The following is a 23,832-nucleotide window of genomic DNA, read 5'->3' as shown; positions in this document are numbered from 1 at the left end:
GTTTTGATTAGCCGTTCTTAAAGTGTGAAGCTTTAGAATGTTAAAGCTAAACCTTAACATTACATTACCAACGAAAACGAGTAAAAGATAGGAAAAGTAATTTTGTGATTTTCATTACAAATAGCTGTCGAGCCGGCTCAAGGTATTTAAGAACGGATGAGTATGGTCGACTAACCCTGTATTTTTTCATTACAGTTCTAATGTAACGATTTCTCTATCTACTCTAATAATCTCTGTATTTATTTATAAAATCATATCACCACTTAATCTTTGGTCTTTTATTTTCTTCCAATGATGTCTTTTGCCTCATATTAAGGGACCCTCCTAAATTATCTCTTATACACTCATGTCTAATACTTGTGGGATAGTATTTTACTTAGCTAATTGCTTAACATATTTAGTTGAGTTCTTTTTTTATTGGAGCCACTTCCATATTCAATGTCCTACATTATACATTTGCTATATAAATGTCATACAGTACCTGTGTACCTATAGGAAAACCGTCTTTTTCAATTCCGTCTTAAACTTCTCAACTTTTTTTTTTTAATACAGAACCAATGAGGGTGAACGTTGATTACATGACTTACATATGCACATTACATTTCTCAACTAATATCTTTTGTTCTCCAAGGATAACCGGTCTCCTATCCCGCTTAAAATCCAACTGTTTGATTTTAGACGTGCTAGTTACTGTTCTATTAATACTATTTTAATTTGTTAATCTATAAGACAATCGTTTTTAGCCGATATCATTTGCGAACATCATTTATCATGTGGAGTATACACAAAACCTTGAGCCTGTCGACATTCTATTTTACTTTATTACACTTTTGATGGCGAATCATCAAGTCGGGATAATTATTATTTCACAGTTTGCCAAAGTCGATTCTAAAAGAGCTTTATCCCGTTCCTATATAAATCATTGAGAGCGTTCTCCTAAACCGCCGTATTACGCATTTTCGCCGGAAGACGACGTTAATCGTTTTAGTAAATAATTATCGCAAACGCAATGTTGTCATTTCCACATTAATTATCATAATATTATTTTATCCGATTATTAATTTAAGCTCAGAATGTCTACCGTGCGGTTGCGAGCGGCTTTCCGCCAAAGGAAAATAGGCGGCCAATGATTAAGCGTACACATATGAGATATATATAAAAGTACTCTTCTCTCACGCTGCACATAACCGACCTAAGTGATTGGAACGAATTACGGGCGATTGAAAAAAAAAAAATTGGTACTTTACGAGGTCAGCACAAAATAAATCGAGTTTTAACGAGTGCCGCGGGTGAGAATCGTGGCCACGACTATATTAACGCCGTAATTAGACCTATTATGTCTATATTAAATATAAAAAAAAAATTCAATTTCCCAGCAATAATTATTAGAGTGATCATTGAGACTGTCGATGATTTTGATGCATTTAAAAGCAGGGAAAAAGCGGCAAAAACAGCACACTCAGCACTTAAATGAAAAAAAAATAGGCTTTGAGTTTTGGGAGGACGACCCATGAATTGCACAACGCTCTGAAAATCTATACGCTATTATAAATTATTGAACGTCTCTCGCTTTCAGAAAAATAGCAACCCCCATCCGCAGATAGTTTATTACAAACCAAAAAAAAAAAAAAATTTTTGTATTTGATGTATAGACATAAATATCGAATGAGAAATTCAAGATTACACTCGTGCAAGTGTGGACCGGCGATGCCGTTGACACGGATTTGATTGATGTCTGTAGGCGGATCGAATAACTTTTTGCACATTAAAAAAAACGAACACCTACTGTATTAGGTTTAATCGACCAAATGGAGTGACGATTAAAAATCCAATATTTGCCGTATTATGTACAAACAAACAACGCCATCATAACTTAAATTTTTATAAAACAATATTATGCATATGATATATTGTGCAGAGTGCTTCTAATAAATTAAAACATTTCATTTATGTAAAATAAAACTGTATTGTAATTGGTATTTATTGGGGTCGAAAGTTCATAGTTTTTACTTCTCTGAAAATCTAAAATGTTTTTTCGAGATTAACAAATCCTAGAAGTTTTTCCAACCGTGCAATGAAGTATTAATGAGTGGTTAGTCATTGTATAGGTATTCCCTTATCAGAACAAAAGAATATAATTTGTATTAAAATGTGTTGTGAATCACAATATCTTCATACAGTAGCTGAACTATGTTCGTTTTTCAATGAAATTTCACGAGTAAAGTGCTGAACTGTTAACCGGCTTAGTACTCATTTTCTGTAATACATTATAAGTTAAATTACAATCAGCTGTAAGAAAAGCCGTTTACATAATATTGGTAAATAATTTTCGAGAAAACTAATTAGGTTTGTCTATTTTCTAACAAATTGTATTTACTTTTGAATAATCATTCCTGCAGCTATTTGTATTTCCAACAATTTCGAACAGGATAATAGCGTGTATTTACTTTCACCTCTTGTTTACCTTTTAATTTGCTTAAACGCCAATAGCTCAAAGAGTAATTATTTAAAAATAACTTTTGGTCCAGAGCCAGTCAAATAAAGTATTTAAACTACATTTCCGTTTGTAAGACATAAATTATATTGGTTGCACCTGTCCACTATCCAGTTTTCGAAGTAAGCGGTACATAATTATAGTTATCGACGGACTGTTTAGAAATAGCTAACGGTTCAAAGCACAAAGGTCTTAGTAAAGTTTAGAACGCATTCGATCAATGCGACATGAACAATAAACACTCAAGCTTATCGTTATGTTTATTGGAACGCTTTAACAAAGTACCTGCATCGACTCGCCGTCGTCAGTTCGGACGGATTAACTCGGTGTGAAATATATTTGGAATTAAAACTGAACGGAACAACTTATACGGGTGGTGGGAAAAGTACATATTATTGTAATTCTTAAACTTAGAACGTTTCCAATGATATTTTGCGTTGTTATCAAATATTTCCTCAGTAATTCAATTGGAATTCCGCGTTTCGGACAAGGGTTCGATGTCAACGCCATGGTCACATTCTGCAGTGCTGCCTTATAGGTACGGGTATTGTTTTCAAAAGCTCTTGGCCATTCCAAACAGGCCAAAGTCAATTAAACACATTTAGACGAAGTTCTCTTACAGCAATTATTGAGTGTATAAATCACACCGACTATGATATAAATTTCCATTAAAATATTGTTAACGGCTAAAACGATCGTTTTAACTTCATTTACTCAACGGACGATATGCGAGCATTTTATCATAATTTTGTCCATTACCCGTTCACTGTGTAATGTCCAGCAACAGCGTTTTGGGTCGTAGCATTGTTGTCCATTGAATAATTTACAGTAAACACAGGGTGAATCGATCAAGGGGCAAATTTCTTCAGACATTTTGCAGTGTAATCAGCCAATGCATAGGGAGAATCCCAGTTGTATGGTAGGAGAAATTATTTTTATCCGTGGAGAGCTGCGATGTTGTTAAAAGAAAATAATAATAAGTAAATTGGTTTTAAGTATCCTTAAAATACAATAGTGTTTTAAAATTATATTTTTTAAAGTACAGATTAAGGTCATACTAAGGTCATATGACATGAAAACAGTACTTTGTACCTTTAATTCAATTTTTTTTTTAAATTTGGATATTTAAGATAAACACAAGCTGAGAATAAATATTAGCACAATTATTACGCATAATTTTTTACTTAATAAAATATTTTTAAAAATGTGTTAACACTATCAAATTGTAACTGGATTGTTTAGAGAAACACCATTTGTCTTGTAACAAACTGTACACTGTACAGTACAAAAAGTGTTGGATTTTTTTAATTAAAATTCCTTTTTTTTTAACAATAAATTTCACTTCTTACTTTGAAAAATCGCATGTGTACTCTTAAATTTTAAAAGTTTCGGAGAATTGGGGCGGACCCTCGTACTAGATTTTTAACTAAAACAGAGTTTAAGAAGAGAGTAAATTCAGTATGTATTCGGAATTTACTCTAAAGCAAGCCACTGTCGAGGACGTTTCACGTACAAATGACTACAAACTACCAACCGTTAAGTAGAATACATGATGAAACGTAGTAATTGAATAGCGAAGCGTGTGCTGGTTGACAAAGTACAATGTTTACACCTAAATGCTCTTGTGTGTGATACACAGTAACACATACGCCGCTTTTAAGGCTTGTGTACAATTTGCATAGACACGCGTAATAAGTCGTCTAAACCGAATTTCCATAACGTCGTTACACAAAAACAGTAATATCTGTGTCAAACGACCGACCGGCGTGTCGTTGAACATTATCCAGGACAGTATATTAATTGAAATGCACGTTTACCGACGCTACTGTGCGTATACACTAATGATAATATGTGGCCAACGAATTCTTCACCATAGTGTTCAAGTATTCATAAATTCATTCGCATTTTCTCGGTTTAATGCCGTCGCGTTGACGAGTCTAAGTTTTCAAATTTGACGGGCGACCATTGGAAACAGCTGACTAGGATAGCTGATGTAGAATTACAAATGATCAGTATGTAACAGGTAGCGCCAATAGCACGGAAAAGATGGTTCGGTCACGTTTAAAAGCGGTGAGATGTGCATTATGCAGCAGAGGGATCTAGTGGCAGGGGTGGACCGATGGACGTTATGAATAATATGGATTAAATAGAGGTGATGAAAAGAGATATGCGGAAAATGAGGATTTGGCCGGTGCTTGGCCGACCCCATTCGGGTCATTTGTGGGAGATAAGACAATGATGGAAACTTCTCACGTACCAATGGTAAAATATGATTTCGCAGGGTTCTGCTAAACTAATATTGTATTTAAGTAAAATGGTACTCCTCTCCGCCATCAGATGACTATTCTCAGACATATTTCACTTGCGCTTAGCGTTTAGGCATAATAGTCCTGAAATCCAAATAGCTCTTCGAGGCTGGCCTAAGCTAGTATATTAAAACCTACTATAAAATCAAGGAAATTACGAAAACAGATGTTTATGTGTCAAAATGTTGTAATAATTTTCCGCCTGAGATCAGCCAACCATAGTATATTGCTTTAAAATAGTCTTGTAAAAAAAATACGGATTAAAGTTACGGGTTTTCCCTATAATAGGGACATAAAGGTAGATCTTTTTTTTTGTCCCTAAGACTGCAAACCTAACACTATGTATACAGTGTCCAGTGTCCTACTCTATATATGAAAACAAAATCTTATACTTTTATTAAAAAATATAGCTAATATCAACCAATATAATCGAAAAATACTAATATTTTTATTTGTTAATAATATAATGTATTTTTTTTTTAATTGTAAATAATACGGCTTTAATAACAAAGATTAGTAGCCCAGGGTTACTTAAAAAACAACATCAAGGTAAAAACCAAACAGATTATTTTATGGAGATATTTACAATTTGTTTAATTAGGTTAATTTGCTAAAGAATTGGTAGGTAATTTTTGAGTCGTCTCGTAAATATTTTTAACTTGTATATTATTATAATTCTATTATGCAATGTATGAATTATCTAAAAACGTTATTTTAAACGTCAGTGGCATTTACTCGGTACTTGATCATATTTCCCATTGGACATTTTTGTACTTGGACGTACATTTTTTCTGGATACTTTTACCTGTGCTCGTATTTTAATACGATTATGTGTCACCGGCAAATTATGGCGGACGTGTGGAGTGGAAGTTTAAAAACTTTATCGGTTGACCGGAATGTGTTCGGCACGGCCAGGGGACGGTTACGGTGCACAAAACAAACACGGTGCTCCAACGCACTAAACTCGACTGTAATTTAATTTCCGTTTTAATGGATGCATATATTGAAACACCACGGGCTTAAGTCGGAATCGTGTTGTTGTCTCAGTCGCGTAATATAGTAACAATGCGATTATTATTTTATTCTAAGCCGAAACGGCCGCAATGCGTAATTTGTATAATAACCACTGGACGCAAACGGCTATTCATACACTTGTCCTTTTAACGACGGCAATATGTGACGTTCGCCGGAATTTTCATCGTCAACGGCAAAGCAAGGACGACATACTCAAGTCTGTTTAATTCACAGCACAAGTTATGTAAAACATTCATAGAATTCTTCACAAAGCATTCGTATAAAACTCACATTTTTTTCACAATGATATTGAAATCAAGGTGAAAAGCGGGGGTTGATGTCGACATGGTGTGTTCATAATACTATTTGTAACGAAAAACTTTATGTGGAATCATTTTACGAGCATAATATAAGTTCTTTTTTAAGTGGGTATTTTTAAATGCCAGTAAATTGTGGTTCGATAATTTAAAACAAACGATAATATATCCCTTAAAGCGGTAGGAATTGTTTAATAGCGGTATTTTTTTGTCGTTAAACCGATTTTCTATTGGTATGAGTCAACACCATGAATTTAGCACATAATTAGTTCCTCCTTCTAATGACATGTACCAAACACATAATATTAGTATTATCCCTGATGCTCGAGACGAAGGAAATTTGTCTGACAGCCACGGTTAAAATTAAATGATAAAGATCTAGTTCTGTGAGTTGTTATACCTTATATACACTTCTTTTAAACAAATTTCTCCATTATTGCTGTTAAGATGATTTTGTGCTCTCTTAATTTATGTTAAGTATAATTTTAGTTATCATTATGAACGGTTTACTGTCTGTGGTCGAATCCATCTTCTTAGGTCTACTCGCCTGTTCTCGCAGATTTTTAAATTCGGCCACGCACAGTACATATGTATTTGGAAATAAAAATCGATTAATATACAAGTATTGTGTAAATATAATCGAAGAAATAAACATGCCGGGATTATAAATAATAGAACAATGTGGGAATCTTACCGGAATAATACCATAAAAAAAATGGTTAAAAATAATAATATATTTTTTTCTTTGTTTTAAACTCAATTATTTTGGAATTGTCGTCGACGAGACTTACATCGGTCTTAAGAAAGTCAACAATTATAAGCGAGCCCTGCGTTTTTCTTGCTTTTGCTCACGAGGACGTTAATCTTTAAAATACATTTCTTTGACATAGAAACCGAGGAGACGTACAAGACGAAAAACAAAGCGGCATTGCGTTGGCAAATCACATTAAACCTTTTATTTCTAAATAAATCTGTGTCCGACAGATCTTAGTGTACATATATATTTTAAAAGGTTAAATAATTAGTTGTAAATGTTGTTATGTGTAATATAGAACAAGTGATTCGTCGAATTTACTGAACCCTTACGAGAGAAAATTGTTCAACATTATGGTTCAGTCTCTGCAGCAACAAGTTACAAATCATTTCTTTACTTGTGTTATAATATGAAAATGTATAATAATAATGGCCAAACAATATTATAGCACTAAGATACAACTGTATCGCCCCTACTCGGGACTTGCTCGGGAAACAATTAAGTAGATTAGTTCACCTAAGAATTGGTAAATGTAGGTATACCGCCGACAGTGGACATCCCGACTAGCTTAGTGGTCGCATTTTTTTTTAAAGCTTTTACCGACGTCGATTTAGTTCCATTGCCACGTTTGACAGAGTGTAAATTAAACGCCGGGCGATAAAACACAATCCGAGACTAAGCTGAACAAAAAAAAAAAAAGAACACTTTGCAATCGCTAAAGTTGGCAAATTGAATTTTTCGGATTTTTGTCGACTTCTGTACGACTTGTGACCGTTACCGTTAGCGGATTTTGACGTTAAAAGTTTGCCGTCGACCCAATACTTATTCTCCAAACCCAAATGAATCCTCTCCTGTCGGATAACTAACAACACTTCGGGTAAGACATGTATACGCACGTCTTGGCATATTATCTCAGCACTAGCTGACAGCCATATTATATACAACACACTCTCTGACACGATTAAACGATGACGTACTATACTAAAAAAGTCGTTTGGTTCCTTAACGGTTAACCTATTAAAAGGTGTCGTTAAAATAAGACACGTGTAATAGTTAACCTATTTGTTTAATCGGTATCTACATTTTTTTTATTGGATGCAATAACGTATCCGCCGGTACCTATGTAAGTATAAAATTGTATCAGAGAACATCGTGAGAATCAAAAGATTGTAGGTTACAGAAAATCATAATATAATTATGATGTATTCAATATATTTTAATGGTTCTTTAGGTTTTTGTCGTTATCCCCGTTGACACAATTTGTATAAACGGTTTTTTTCGTTGACAAAAACTTAATGGTAAAAAACCTTTTTGGTTTTCATCCGTTAATACTGAAAAATGTTTTGCAAAAATTGTCCACTTTTTGTAAAGCTGACAAGTCCGAATTTAATTAGTTCAACAAAAGCTTTCGGTAGCGATCAAAGGGAATTTGATTGATATTAGTCACGCAGTCGCCGTCTCCCGTCTGACCTATTTATAATGTTGTGAATTTTTTGTACATCAAGTCGGTATTCATTTTCTCCAAGTGTTTTTGTTACTTTAATATAATTCCATTTACTGGAAAAACAACCTACGTCGCGGTTATTTTAAGATTTAGGCTTCTTTATACGTTGTATTTAACTTGTAGTAGTATTAAAAAAAAGTTCTACAATTTGTGCTTAATTGAATTTATCGTTTGAACGTTTCGGAACGTCGATATTTTGATAATTTTCAACCTTATAAAAGTTCGTGGAAATTAAAACTATGATTAGTTGTGAAGCTGAAGTAGCTTTTCCTGTTCAGATAGAAACAGAAATCTCTAATGACAATAATTGTAATTCAGGTTCTTTGCCGGAAAGCTGAGTGCGCTTTTATCCATCTTGCTACGTCATATTGCTTTGTGAGAGTGTCTAACGAGCTCTATTTTACTCTGTTGAAGGCTGAGAAGGTGTAAAGAAAAATGAAAAAAAAAAAAATATATATATAACACAATTTCCGCAGGCAATCGAATCATATTATATTCAAGTCGAGTATTCGTTTATTTGCTATTGTTAATAAAGCCGACGCTAAAGTATCTCTATTGTATGCAACTCATTCAAACGTTAAGCTATAATCTTTGCAGAGATGAGAATATATCATATATATAATTCTGAATTCATACAAACGTTAAACTATGATCTTTTGTAGATATGAGAAAATATATGTATATTATTTAATTAATTTATATCAGCCAGCAAATGCGTGTTAGGGGAAACAACCACGTTAGTATTATAATAGTTGAATCGACATCGTGTCGAGACTTTTTACATAATATGTGTATAGTACTTTTAGAGTCATTGCAGGAGAATATAATTTATGACGTGAGAAATGGTTAATTATTTGCAGTTCAGAATATAAAATCGTTAATCGATGACAAACTAAGTCACTAAAAATATCTCAGTTGCAGTAAAATAAAATATGTAATTTTTTGGAAAAAAAAATACAATACATTTTTATAATTATAAATTAAAAATAAATGTTAAGCCTTCTTCAGTACTGAATACTAAGTAGAACCGTTATTGCCGTTTTAATTTTTATATAATTACAATTTAGCGCACTTTAAGTTATGTTTCAAGAGTTCAAGTTTTATGACCTCATATCGGCTTGGGGTCGAGTGCAGAATTATATTTTGTTATTCAAAGCATAGAGACGGCAACACATTTCGTTGAATGCATTCGTGTACCCGATTTGCATACACTATTTGCCTTAACACATATAAATTTTAGTTCAATAAAAAATTTTTTTTTTTAAATTACGTTTATCTCTTGAGTGTGTTTTTTTTAAAATAATTTCATTTTAACGGTATAAAAATATTAATCTGATATAAATTATATTTTTCGGTATTTTCATAGTATTATTGTTTTATATGAATTTACACTTACGGGATACGGATATTGATCGCACTGACACCATCGAAATGGAAAAATTTGGGATGTTAAATATTCAAGCTTTTCAACAAGTTTTTCTTATTTAGTTATATCAGAGTCCAGCATCATCAAAACACACTCTCTAGTCGGTTCTTGCGAGCTGCGTAGTTATACCGGCATCAAATTGTTTAATTAAATTATAGGGGTACATAGGTTGTCTCGCTATAATGTAATTTCGTTCAAAAGTACTATGGCCGGTCCGGAGTAATGTTATTCAAAGGGTATTGTGCCCAAAGTGGCAAAATCATTTGTTTAGATAAAATTATAAATCTCAAAGGGTTTCCTATAGACAACAATGGAGTGTATAACTTAAAAAATGCATATTTTAGGTAAAATTTCGTACATTAAACAACGTCGATGAATTGTTGTTTTGTTAAAATATAACAATACCATTTGTTAAACACAAATTATTATTATTATTAATACCACAATCGCCAGTATTTTGTATTTATACGTACCAACGCACATAAAACGTTTTCATTTATTTCCATTTTGGTGGTTTGTTGATAGTAGTTTTGTTATATTTTTACAAACGATGTCGAGCTTATGTCGCCGATTATCCACCAAATAAACATGATATTATTTAACTGAAATAGGAATTTTAAAAATAAATTCATATTGTAATAAAGTTATGCAACAAGCGATGACCAGCAGAAAATGATTCAGCCTATATTATCTTGGTTAATTGAACAAATGATTTTACCCGAGTCGGCGAATTAACAACAATCAAAGAAAATCATCTCTTTCACCGTTTAGGCGTCTCTTGAGCCCAAGTGTGTCATACAAAAAAACGGACTCTCACTTATGCACTTGAATGGCTTTAAAAGGTTTTTGCTGAAAATTCAACGACAAAACCAAAATACCATGTAAAAAACCCGAAACAAATAAATTATGGGATGAGATATGGAAGGGCAATATTTATCGCCCGTGTTCGGATAGCAAAATGATTAATATGTCGACCGAGAGAACATGCCGGTGGTTATCCTCATAAATAGCGAAAACTTTTTGTAGAAACAAAACATGTTAAGCGAACCGTAACTGTGTATAGTCAGCGCCTATAGTTTTTTTTTCTCTGAAAATGTATGCTACTTCTTAGTTAAAGTTCAACTTATAAAGTAGAAGACATTGATTCATAAGTTTTCATCATCTAGGTAGGTAGATATATGTCAATAAAATTAAAAATAAGAGTTTATCAAATTAGTGTACACACATTTTTTTAAATTAAAATTTTTGGAAATAATGTTTTAAACTTTTAGTTTTATTTTATACTTAACGGCTAAGTAAAAAATTGCGATCACGTCGGTAGTAAGGATAGTTTTCAGTGAATTCTAAATCCTAAAGTCATCTCGGTAGTTCTATGTGGAAATTCATTTTGATAGCTAAATTATATGAATAATGAGAGGTACTTTCGCAATATTGTTTTCGACGTTTTGGTGGAAAAACCCGTTTCCTCAAAACGTCAGTTAAACGAATTCCCAAACGAACGTGTTTTGGTTATTGAGTTCGTTTAAGACTGGAAGAATATTTTTTTTCGAACCCCGTTTGAATGTCAAAATGAAGCTGTTATATGTCTTAAAAACGTATCGGGTTCAATATTAAAGTAGCTATATGTATGTACGTAGGTACCGACTTAAAGCAGATTTTCTCAATTTGCATGCACGGTAACGAGCGCACCCTTACTTATAAGGGCGGCAGTTTAAAAACAAAAGACAATAGGGAAAGAGGAAATGTCGTCTTGTGTCTGTGTGTGCTGCTGAATCATATACCGTCACCAGCATCTCCCTTTTATTTTTATCGCTATTTTTCACTGTGTCAAGGGGTTAACTAGTAAAATGAATAATACATTATACAACTCAGCACAAAGTAACTTAATGTTTCGCTATATATAATTTGTACGGTTCGCGTTGAGTGGTCGTGGGTCGTTCAAAGCGTTTCCGTTAAATCAAGCATGAAACGCCGGCAGACCAGAGGTAATGGACGTTATTAATTAATCATATTTATAAATATATTTTTTTTGTAGATTCAGACTTTATTAATTTTATTCAAACCGTTGGCGTTAGTTTACGGCGATGCCGATTCAATACGCGGTGATACCGACAGGGCGGCAACGTTTGTTCGGTTGATAAAGTTTTCACGATTTGATCGGATTTTAGAGGAAACTCGGGTAAAAAGTGGTCGATAAAACACACCAAAGTCGTTCAGGAAACGGTTAGGGTTTCGATGAACAGATCAAACGAGATGGGTTTTGTGCTAAGTCCGTTAAAAGTTGTTATTGCGTAAATTGGATCCGGTCGTTTGAAACGAACTTAAAATACGGACCGAGTCCTTTGTAGGAGCGCCAACGACTCGACCGGATTACATTATGGGCGACATGAGGTTGTGTGTTTTTGATATATATTTTTGTTCGGTGAAAACGCAACGTCTAAATGAAATGTGCAAAAGGAATTAAATTGTTACGATCGAGGGATTGGCCTTAAGGTATTTCTGTGGGTTTCTCTTAGATTACCCGCGAGTCGTGGAATAAAACGGGGAAAAAGATATATTTTTTTTTTATACAAAAATGTTTTGGCCGTTCTGTTCTTTTCCAACGGCGATTCCAAAGCACACCGACACAAAAACCGTGATGCCTTCGTTTGATTGTTTGTAATTCGATCGTTTCCGTTTCGATTAGCTTGTTACACCGTGCACTCTATCGTTTGCGGTGTTTAATACTTCTGTCTGGGTAATATATGTGAAGTATGAACACAATAATATAATATGTATCACAAGGTAGAGATTTCTGTTTTTGTTACCAAACAACGAGCATCTGTACAGCCTGCGCATAATGCGCACACGGTGTATAAACGGGCATTAGCTTCCGGAGCTACTATATATGCTTTAACGGGGAGGCAAAAAGTAAATACAATAAATAAATCTTGAAACGCACTAAATTCTGCGACAGAGTTAACATATCGAAAAGAAATAACAAACACGACCGATAAATTTGCCTATTAAGATGTTCAACAAAAACTCGCAACGTTAATAAATTATAATACCCGTCGCCGCCATCGCCTTGACAATTTACTATGACCCAAAAGTAAAGCCAAATAGGTATTTTGAAGAAGTTTTCATGTTAATTTTACAGAAACCACCGGTAAAAAGTTTAAATTTACAAAAAAGGAAGACTAAGTTTACAGTGACATATTATAGCAGTGATATTGACGGCTCAACTTCCGGTTACTGTAATCGTACATAATAATCATTACCATTGTTTTCAGATTATCCACTCAGTTAATAATATTATGCAGGTATAGGTATAATATTTCTCTGAATGCGGTTCAGTCGGGAGCCAGAAACTTTTGATGTTACAGTCGTGGAAAAGTTAGTTGCCGGATATATTGTTATATTGTTTCGCCAGATATTAAATCTATCCTAAAAAAATAATAGAACTGCCAAAAGCTTTTATTTCATTTATTTCAAATGGGATTTCCCAAATATATAGCAAAATGATGTGAGTTGTATAAAAATATATCAACAAATCGCAGGATGACTTTAATAGTGTTTGAAAACAAATTAATTTACTGGCGATTTTTTTACAATTAATTGACATTGTAGTTTTGTGAACAATACATTTATTTTTATATTTTTCAATGGATTGACTCAAAGCTTCGAACGAAAACTTAAGTAGAATTTACAAAGGAAAAATAAACAGCAATATTATAGAAAGATTTAGTCTGAGACACATCAATACTATTAAGATTTTAAATACTATAAAAATTTGTTCGTTATTTTAAAATAAAAAAATCTTGACTGCTGTTACCGAAAAAAAAAGTTACATCAACTCCTTCAGACCCAGAAAAAATATTCGTTTAATAATTTCTATGCGAAAGTGCTTATGATATTTTTTTCTTGTTTGGAAGTAATTCGACATTTTTCTCAAAAATAGCGTTCACACGGTAACTGCATGCGGCGACGATGAGAAAGCCAAGGATATTGGGTTGGTCTCGCGTGCTGTACCTACTCTGCCCTTTGTACACGACGCGACCGTAAGTTTCTGATAGTCTAGGGCGAAGGGAATTGTTTTAAATGACTTCAGTTTTATGGGTTTGGGTGGACATGTCTAAGCACGGTTACGCCCCTGCGTACTTGGAATATTAAAACCGAACCGTTGGGCTCCGTTCATTGGCAGTATTCAATTACCAACTTTTTGTCCAATATTACACCACCGTTAAATTTAAAACGTTTTTGAAGTACATCGATTTCTATAGACGATAACTACGACGACAGTAAGTTTTAACGAGATTACAGGTCGTCCTCGCACTACTAGTCAATCGTTGTCCTGTCAATTGCATTCGTTCATATTTCTATCGTTATAACCGTCTTTATTATTGCAATAATACATATAGCACATTAAAACTGATTGACTTATTGCTGTTTTCAATGCAATCCACCTCACCATATATTCATTCACGTACTTAATGCCGGTGTTGGAAGAACTCTTCCGGTCGAACTTAAAATATATTCCACAAGTTTTTTTTGCTTAGGTTATTTTAAAGAACTTTTATATATATCATATGAACACAAACAAGTTGTACACAAGATTTACACAACTGATAACGATCAATGACAAGGTTTGTCATCTGCTGAAAAAGCAACAAAATTAGCGTTCACTGTTTTAATAGTCGGAAACATATTAGTATAAAACATAGTTTTCTATACATTTTTTTGAAAGCAATATTAATCCTAGTTTATTGGTTCGTTTCAGAAATTCGTCCTTTTTAAATTAGTTTTTTCCCTTCAATGTAATTAATTTCAAATTGTTTTTCACCTTCTTGTTTTTTATTTTTACATTTTATGTATTTCTTAGTGAAGGTTAATGTAATCTTCTGACGACACCGTAAAAAGTAATATAGACTAAACCGTCGTTGATAAATTATATCAACGGATATAATTTTACCTTAAGCCATTTCTCACTAAGCGTCTCTTCCTTTTGAATTGTCGAGGCTTTATCCTGGCTTGTTCCTAAGTCGTTTTATAGTTAAACAATTTATCATGGAAATAAATAAACAATAAATATACGTCATAAAATATAACATCCTTCCTTGATGTTTACATTTTGACTTCGAAACGAAAAATATGTATTGGATGAAAATGTGTCATTACAGTAATTATAATCTGTAAAATATGATAAATGTCTACATTTAAAATAATAGTAATTTTGTAATGCTGTTTTCGTGTACATTCGTGCGATCAACGTTAATTAAGTTATTTTATATAGAATAAATATCATAATTATTTATTATAGGTGGTGGGTTTAACTGCTATAGCTAGGCGTGGCTAACTGAAACGAGGTAATGGCTTTTGTTGTGAATAACGCGGACGGCATTTTAATTAATAACACGTTTTTATCTGTAATTATAAATTATTAAACTTTTGTAAACTCGGTGATAACATCGGAATGTTTGTACAAAAACACAAAACATCATAATATACTTTTATGCAATTCGTTTGTCGTATCTTATTAAAATCTTTATGAAAATAAATATTCAATTTAGGTTTTCGTTTTTATTTGCTTAGTTTGACTTTATAACTAATTTTCACATCGACAACGAGTGTGTTAAAAAAAATCGATCGAAAGTCCATGGAGTTAGGTACTAAACACCAAGTAAGCATATTCGTATGTTGTAACTTTTTTGAATAAAACAGTATGTTAAATGTTCGATTTCCTGAGATATTGAATTCGTTGTTAACGATAGGGTTCACGTTATATTATTGTATGAATTTCAAAAAGTTTTTATGTGGGTACATAATAAAAATAAAGGTAGGATTTAGAGCGGAGCTTTGCCGACCAACGACAAACGTGATATATAGAACGTGGATTAATATGAGTTGAAAGCAAAAAAAAAAAATGAATTTCATATAAGTACAAGCATAAAATACCATAAAAATAAAAATGGACTACACCGATGAATATTAAAAACATGGTGAAAGTCTGATGGGTTCAAAGAAATACATTCGGAATATGAATAACAAATATAGCCAAGTATACAATATTTTAAGAAATAATGTTTACAGTGAATGAATTGCGTTTTTCCGAACCGTTTGAAAAGGCGATAGCTTATGTGTTTGGGAATTCGGCGTAAATCTAGGAATTAGCTTTGACATTTTTAAAGAAAGCTTTTAAAGTTCCAACTGCGTATCTTTTTGTTTGTTTGCTTTTGCTTTCGTACACAGTACTTGATGAGTTTCAATGGTAGAATACCTGTAAACTTTTGAAAAGTCCCTATTTATAACATTTAAATTGTTTTAATATTTATATTAAAATCAACCGCGACACGTTCAAATGTTGAACTACAACAAGACGTCAGAAGATAAAAAAATTAATTACATACAGCTAAAAACTCGTGTGCAGAAAAAAACTAAAAAAAAATTATAAGAACAATTTATTAATTTATTAAACAAACAAATGTAAAACATTGTTTGTACGTTCAGATTTTCCCTCATTTTGTTTTTAAACTAATATTTCGTATGTGCAAACTTCTATACTTTGGTAGAAGTTAGGGAACACCAGTCAAAACTAATTTTTTATACTTTACTAAAGGGATATAGTTAAAACATAGTATTTGTCCATATTTTTTTAGTTTTCTATAGACTGGGTAGGTCGAGTAAGTTAAGTGAAAAATGTAAAAAGTGTACCATTGAACTGTCTATTCTCGAAGTTCTAACTTGTGATGAGTGGCACACAATGTTTTTATTTCGCTGTTTTCTTTTAATTTTACTTTTATTAGATTTCGGTGATTTCTTTAAGTCTACCGAGAACTAACATATTACTTTGGAATATATTATTTTCCACGAATTATAGTAGTTCTGGTGGAAACGCATGAAGAACCCGTTAAAAGAACTGTGTTCGTCATGACTATACAATACCAAATTTTCACTTACTGATGTATTTTCAGTGATTAAATTTGAATAAAACAACATTATTCGATTAACAGAGAGATTTTTTTTTTGTAGTCAAGCTATACATACCAATTTTTTTTTATATAACTCTACCGGCTTTGAAAGCCCAACGCTGCCATCATGAGATGGGTTTTTTTTAGACTAAATTTACCTTTTAAATTTGTGCTTCGACTCTTTTGTTCGCGTTTGGACCGATGTGTTAGAGTACCTAAAGCTTGCAGTCTGTTACCCCTTTCAAGTTGACGTTAGTTGGCAAAAAGGTAACGTGGGGCCAACAGAAACAAAATCTAGACACATACGTTATATCTATCTATCTATCTATGTTCTATATTATATGAGTACACCACAATGGGGCCATTACGGGATTAGAGTATAAGACGCGCGTTGCTGAGAAGAGAAGGGTTGTCGTGCGTGACCGGAAACGGTGTGCGGAAAAGAACATCGACGACGAAAACCGAATGGACGAATAAGATACCACCGAACAAAATCACACGGCTTAATATGTTTGCCACATTGTGCTCAGCATGTGTGTGTGTGTCGACCTTTTTACTGTCATTCAATAACGCGCGTTGTCTTGGCGTTGTTTTCAAGACTTCCGTAATGGGCACATAATAAAAGTTGGGGCATCACGGTCATTATATAATGTATAATATATATATATATATATGTTTACGGTGAAATGTACTTTTGGGAAAATGTCTAAAATACTACTCGGCCTTTGTGGTTATTTTTTTTTTTTTACGAGTTCATAATGTCTGCGGCAAGTCGATGCTCGTCGATTTTTTCCCAAATGTAATACCTACCCAAAAAGCACGGACACGTTGTTCAAAAGGCACTTCCGCCTCGTCCCTTAACGTCATATTAAATTCGAAAGAGATATTAAGGAATTTCTAAAAAGCTTTTTCTCTCTCGGCCGTTTCCTTCGGAATGTCTCGTGTCATCTTTTATTCTAACATTTCTCTCGCGTACATGTATTTCAGTGGCCGATCAGCTACAACCTAAATCGCCTAACAGAAAATTGTACTTCTCCTATCGGTCCTGAAGTCCGGTTAGGAAGGACCGCGTTCGGTTAACAGTAATTGAACGTCTCAGTCTGACAGCAACGGTCGATTCTATATTATATACTATAAAACGAAACTCGTCCAAAGAAACGACGAATAACGACTAGGGAAATACCATTACGGATTATCCGTCCGGATGAAACGTTGCACATGAATCTATTTCCATAAAGCCAGCACTGAATTATTGTCCTTATGTACTGCGTTTTCTCGTCCAAATTATTTTCACTAATTAATCATTATTATTGTCGTAGAGGAAACAGAAACCCCAGTCGATAATACATATAGTATCAACGCAGTACTTGGAAAACAATTTTCTAATACTTTACCTTCTGAGCCGCTGTTCGATTAAATCCCCGCGTCGGTCGTCAGCGCTCATTAAGAGTTTCCTTTGATAATGATGTTTTCTTCCTCCAAAATGTCTGTTCGGTTTCGTGAAATGCGCTAAATAGAATAAGTCTTCTTGATATCAATCATTACCGGTTAGATTTAGCAGGGTATCTGTTTTTTTCTTACAACTAAACCCACTCTATAATAATTTTTTATTTATATTTCTGAAGTGAAACTTCGGAGGGATTCAAATCGCAGACAATAATCAAACGTAACGGCCAATGGACGAATTATAATCCTCATAAAGTATTGAACGTTGATGGAAATTCTTTAGACACGCACTAATGTTTATTTTCAACAAAAGGGTGAATTGTTTTGGAATGTCGTAAAAAGAACGAGGAAAATGGTTACCTAAGTAAATCGAATAAGAGTAATCAGTGTAAAGGGATTTAGAGGTAGTATAGTAGACAGTAAAAAAAAAAAATGAGGATCAAAATATCAAAGATCTATAACTGTCAAGGGTGACTCTTGGAGAATGAAAAGTCGCTGACATTGTAGAAGAATGAAGAATCAGGCCAGGGGAGAGGATAAAGATTTGTACTATTACGTTTTGTGCGTTTGTAAGCGAAACGAACAAAATATGAATTTGCTAAGGGATTTCATGTCGTCGTCGGCATTATACTTCAGAATAATTCCGTGAAATGCTTTCAATCCGAATAGAATTAATTATCTTACCATATCATATACATTCCGTTTATTTGTTTAAATTCAATGATGCGACAGACGACGTTGCACTACTCACAAACAGGCATCCGATTCGCAGACAGCTCCTCCCGGTACTCGTTATTATTTTCTTTAGGGCAGCTGAATTTACAAAATACTAAAAGCTTATCCTTTTTTTACAAAAACGTATAATAGGATAATTGGGTGTACCTACCGTTTGTTGCGTTTTTTATATTCTAAACTTTGTGCATTTCTATCTTTATTGTTGGCGTTATTATGTATTGTCCGAATAAAAGTAATGAATTTTAGAACGCTCACTGTTAATAAGGTATAGAATATCTTTAGGAAAAGTACACTAGTTAAGCTAAATCTAGCTATTACGCTAATTATAACATTTTTAATTGCCAATATAATTAATATTCTATCATTTGTCTGTACCCACTGAACCGTAGAAACAAACAAAACCTCAGCATATTCATATTTTTCGTACAGGTCCCCATTATAAATGATAGTCAAAACTACATTAGATAATGTAGCAATGGAATAACAAAAAATAGCCATCGGACATTACAACCTAATATCTGTAGATAGCATGGTACACAATAATATATACGTATAGTATTTATTGTTATCCCATTGGCGAAATAATAATAAAGTACTGCGTTTTGAAATATAACTTGTGGGTGTATACATATATATGTACTTGTATTAGTATCGTATAATATATTATTATGTTATACGCATGAATAAATGAACAGTAAATCTCTGTTATGTGACAATCGATCGTTTGTGAACGGGATGTGGTTACCGCAGTAATCCCGCGTGGCTATGGATGCGGTTCTGATCATTTACTACAATATTATGCTACAAGTTTTACTCAAAAGCTCGTACAGTCGGGTACTCGTCTACTACGTACTATGGCCAAATTGAATTTTTACACAGGAAGTGATGTGTTAACCTTAAATTAATCATTATCGTTTTTTTTATTTATCAAAAAAAAATAAGAAGAAAAATGGTTTGACGAATTATATTGTATATATATATATATATATACATACATCTTTTTTTTACAGTGACAATAAATTGTGTGGTACTAGATTTTTGTTAATTCCCTCGAGGGTAAAGGGTTACGCCCGCACTGGTTGATTTATTTCATACCTACATGATATCAGATTAATAGTATGAGTGGAAAATACAAAAAACTTAAACCCGATAAGCTCCAGATATAATACATATATGTATATGTCCTCGAACGCTAATTTAATAATTATACCCGCCTTTTTCCTCTTTAGCCAGTAATGTTTTAATTGTTGAAATCTGTTAACAGGGAAAATGAACCCAACATTCGCTGTCCTAACGACTTTGACTTTGACGTTGTTGCCATTTGCCCTGTCCACCAGGTTAGTAATATTGCCAAAAGAACATCCAAAAAAGTGTCTCAAAAAAAAAAAAAAAAATGAATTTTTTTATCGTGTAATTATGGTTACAGCAATCTTGTCTACGTCTCGGTGATCCATGGCAATGATCAAGGATCGGTCCTGTACAGGACCATGGACAGGGCCATGCCTCCGTCGGTGCGGGTCCTATATGCAAAGCTCCCCACCAACAAATTCAGCGTGGATGCATTAGAAGCAGTGCTAAACTTGTGGGCAAACAAAACCATCGTAGCGTGCCTGTTACTGATACCAGAGCCCATCGGATTGCTACCAGCTCTAACCGCTTCCAAGTATCGAATACCAGTGTTATGGTTACCGGCTTTGTCTCGTGTAGATCAGGTATGACATTTACAACTTAAATAGTTCATGAATATAAAAGATAATTTAAAGGCCATCTTCGGTGTTAGTTGCTGTTAAACGCGACTTCACGGTTGACAGTTTTGCTGTTGATGTCATATCTAAAACTATCTTAAGTCGGATCTTGTAACGAGAGCTTAAGCCGTCTCGTTTGCAGCCCAAAACTTTTACTAAAGTTCTATTACATTCAGTTTATTTTTACGTTTTATAAAATTGTAATTTTAAAAACTACTTTTAATGTAAACAAAATATTAGTGATAACAAGCTTTTATTTTGAACAACGTTCATTAGAAATCTTTTTATGTGTAACTTGAGTAAATGGAGTACAGATTAGGAAAGTCTTAGTCGGCATTAATATTTTTTGTTTAAAACAACGTTAGATGAAATACGAGGTTCGACGTCTATTTGGATTGGAGTTTTGATGTGTACGAGCAACACTATATTTTACACCAAATTGCTAATAATAATAATTTGAATCCACTGTAATCCCTACCGTCTCGCGTGAGCGGTCTGTCGGATCAACTAGGATTTCCGTTTCGGTGTTTCAATTGAGATACCCACAACTCTGAGAAGGAAGTAAGAAAGTACCCCGATGAAACCTGCAAGCCGGTCATTGAACTTCGCTATACGGCATCCTTGAGGTATTCGTCATTCCTGCACAGAAATCTTTGGGGATTCCTCAACGGTTCTTGGTACAACTTAACGAACCGCGTGTTTCGGTCGTGGAGTCAAAGTCGATACCGGGTATGCTATATTAAGCGACTTTGCTGCCTAATATAATATTATAACACCTGAACTCGTTCACCGTACCTACCTACTCGCTATGAATAAACACGCCATTCCGGTAAATTTATACTCATCGGAGTGGGAGCCGTTGAAAGTGAGAGGAAAGGGGAAGGGAGTGTAGGGGAAGAAGAGAACGTTCTCTAAGATGTGTTTATATATTTATTAATCGCGTTTCACTGTAATGTACTCTGATGTATTAGCTCTGAGGAATTTCGTATAATCGGATACCGTACACGTGTTCTAGTTGCCCATACTGTCGGCGGATCGCATCAATAACCATGATTCACGGCTGAAAGTTCCTTTGTATTGCGTAGGTATAATAGTATAATGCTTGTACTAATAGATTAACGCACAGTAATAATATTGGCTGGTGCGTAGATACTTGATTGTATAATATATGATATCGTTATACTAAACTAGCGGTCGGGTAAAACTAAATTGGTGGGCTTAATTGCGATTCGGTACACACAGCAAACGCTACTGTTCTAGCCCACTCGGTATCAAGTTATACCATTGAAAAATATGTTAGGTACTCGCGCATTAGGGTGCAATAAAAAAAAAATGTAATAGTACGATAGTCGATTTTGGATTCTACCCAGGAAATCTTACGGTAAGCATATAATAGCTATGTATTAGCTATTATAAGCTATTAGATATTATGGAGAAACCCCTTATTTCCACCCTCCATTCAAAATTTAATCAAAGGTACTTTTCGCAATACGGGTCGACAGTAATAAAATTGCTTCGTGTTTTCAAATTATTATTATCTGATACTTTTTTTTTTAATAATTGCGATTCGTTAGAGTTGAATTAACTTAATTATTACACACCGATGACCATTAATCATTGCACAGAGAATAATATATTATTAGTCTTTACGGGGAAAACAACGTTCATTTTGTTGTTCATTTTAGGTCGTTCAATTGTCGCATTACACACAACGATAGGTTTTTATTTTTTGTGTTCGAATTTGACGTGGTACTAAGAATCGCTTAGTTCGATCAGCGTCAATGTATTGATCTGAAATAGTAAACAAATAATGTGAAAATAACAAAATATATGAAATCAAACGAAAAATAAAGTTTGCTCTTTCTCCTTAAACTTCCTTGAAAACCTAATAATTTCACAGAAAAATTTAAACCTGGCGGAGGAAACGAAAAAAAGCACAGTCCCCTCCCCTCATTTATTTAGGGAACTTATTTAGGGAAAGCCACAAAACAAGGACGAAATAATATAGTTATTATCGATGCGTTAATGCCAAAAGAAGCGTTGGGTTTGCGGTGATTATCATTTATCAACAGTATGGTCGACAAATTCAGATTACCAGCACTAAAAAGCATCTTAACGCTTAATCTCTCAAAAGAGCGATAAAACTAGTATGCTACTCTACACATTAAACTAGGACTACAATGTCTTAAACGTATTGACCAACTCACATAGCACAATAAAAAAGTTTTATAACCCGAAAAACCCAAATCAAATAACTACTAATATCCATGACCTTTTTAAAATTTTAAACAAACATAATATAACTTTAACATGGAAACCAAGCCACGTTAGATAGATGGAAACGAAAGAAAATATTTATAACCCAAACAAGCAATCAGTGACAATACTATTGAGAGTTAAAACTATAAAAATTAATTAAAAAAAGTTCTAATAAATGTATATGGCGTAAGGAATGCCACTTACTCAGAGAGAATAAGTTAAAAAATGATCCCGACGAATGTCTCAACAACGAGCCATTAAACATCCATGTGTTAACAATAAAATTTATCAACGCCACAAATGTGTATACAAATATTTAGAAAAAGAAATCAATTACAATTTATATTCAACCCCTTAATTTTATATACTAAATGTAGTTTACAACAACCCATTTAAGATCAAGGCTAAATTTCTATAATAAGAACAAATAAAATGATCTTCTTATTTTTCAACTACTTACAAAAATTGAACTTAAAAACATTTTTCTTATTAAAGATTCATCTTTGATACGCTATAGCTTTGGTAAACCGTAACTTCCGACAAAGTTTTGTATATAACTCTCAGCTTGAAATCAGTCAAAGGAACCTCAGGTTTTTTTGGAGGGTTCTTAAGACATAGAAACTGCCGGTATAAGTACTCTAAGAAAATATCATTAATCCTTTTCCGTTAGAAAGTTGGAATTTTCTTTTTTGTTTCGACTCTCGAGTTTAGGGTTTGGTCAAAAAAAAAGTGTTTACCTAATACCTACAGAAATAATTAATTGTAAATAAATAAACAAACAAATTTAGTAGGTAGTCATATTTTTTATTAAATAAAAACTAAAAAGACAGTTTTTTAAAAAATACACTATTTTTATACAGTGATTAAGATAACATGCAGATATGA

General features: G+C 33.4%; 1 protein-coding gene across 3 annotated transcripts in view; it reads left to right on the top strand.

The window, feature by feature from the left end:
- The window catches only part of LOC126843006 (glutamate receptor ionotropic, NMDA 3A-like), a 116,853-nt gene that overhangs the window by 33,687 nt on the left and 59,334 nt on the right, over positions 1 to 23,832 (top strand). For all 3 annotated transcript variants that reach the window (XM_050580295.1, XM_050580296.1, XM_050580297.1), the window contains 2 exons: positions 20,208 to 20,280; positions 20,370 to 20,655. In XM_050580295.1, coding sequence (XP_050436252.1) covers positions 20,213 to 20,280; positions 20,370 to 20,655 — 354 coding nt within the window. In that variant the 5' untranslated portion in view covers positions 20,208 to 20,212. The remainder of the gene's footprint in view (positions 1 to 20,207; positions 20,281 to 20,369; positions 20,656 to 23,832) is intronic.

Source organism: Adelges cooleyi, unplaced genomic scaffold (assembly GCF_023614345.1).
Source record: "Adelges cooleyi isolate 19-005CV unplaced genomic scaffold, UGA_ACOO_1.1 ACOO_flye_CR_arks_rails_tigmint_CR_PRNA_574, whole genome shotgun sequence".
In the NCBI taxonomy this organism is placed as follows: Eukaryota; Metazoa; Arthropoda; class Insecta; order Hemiptera; family Adelgidae; genus Adelges; species Adelges cooleyi.
Note: the sequence above shows the minus strand (reverse complement) of the source record. Positions and strands in the feature narration are given on the sequence as shown.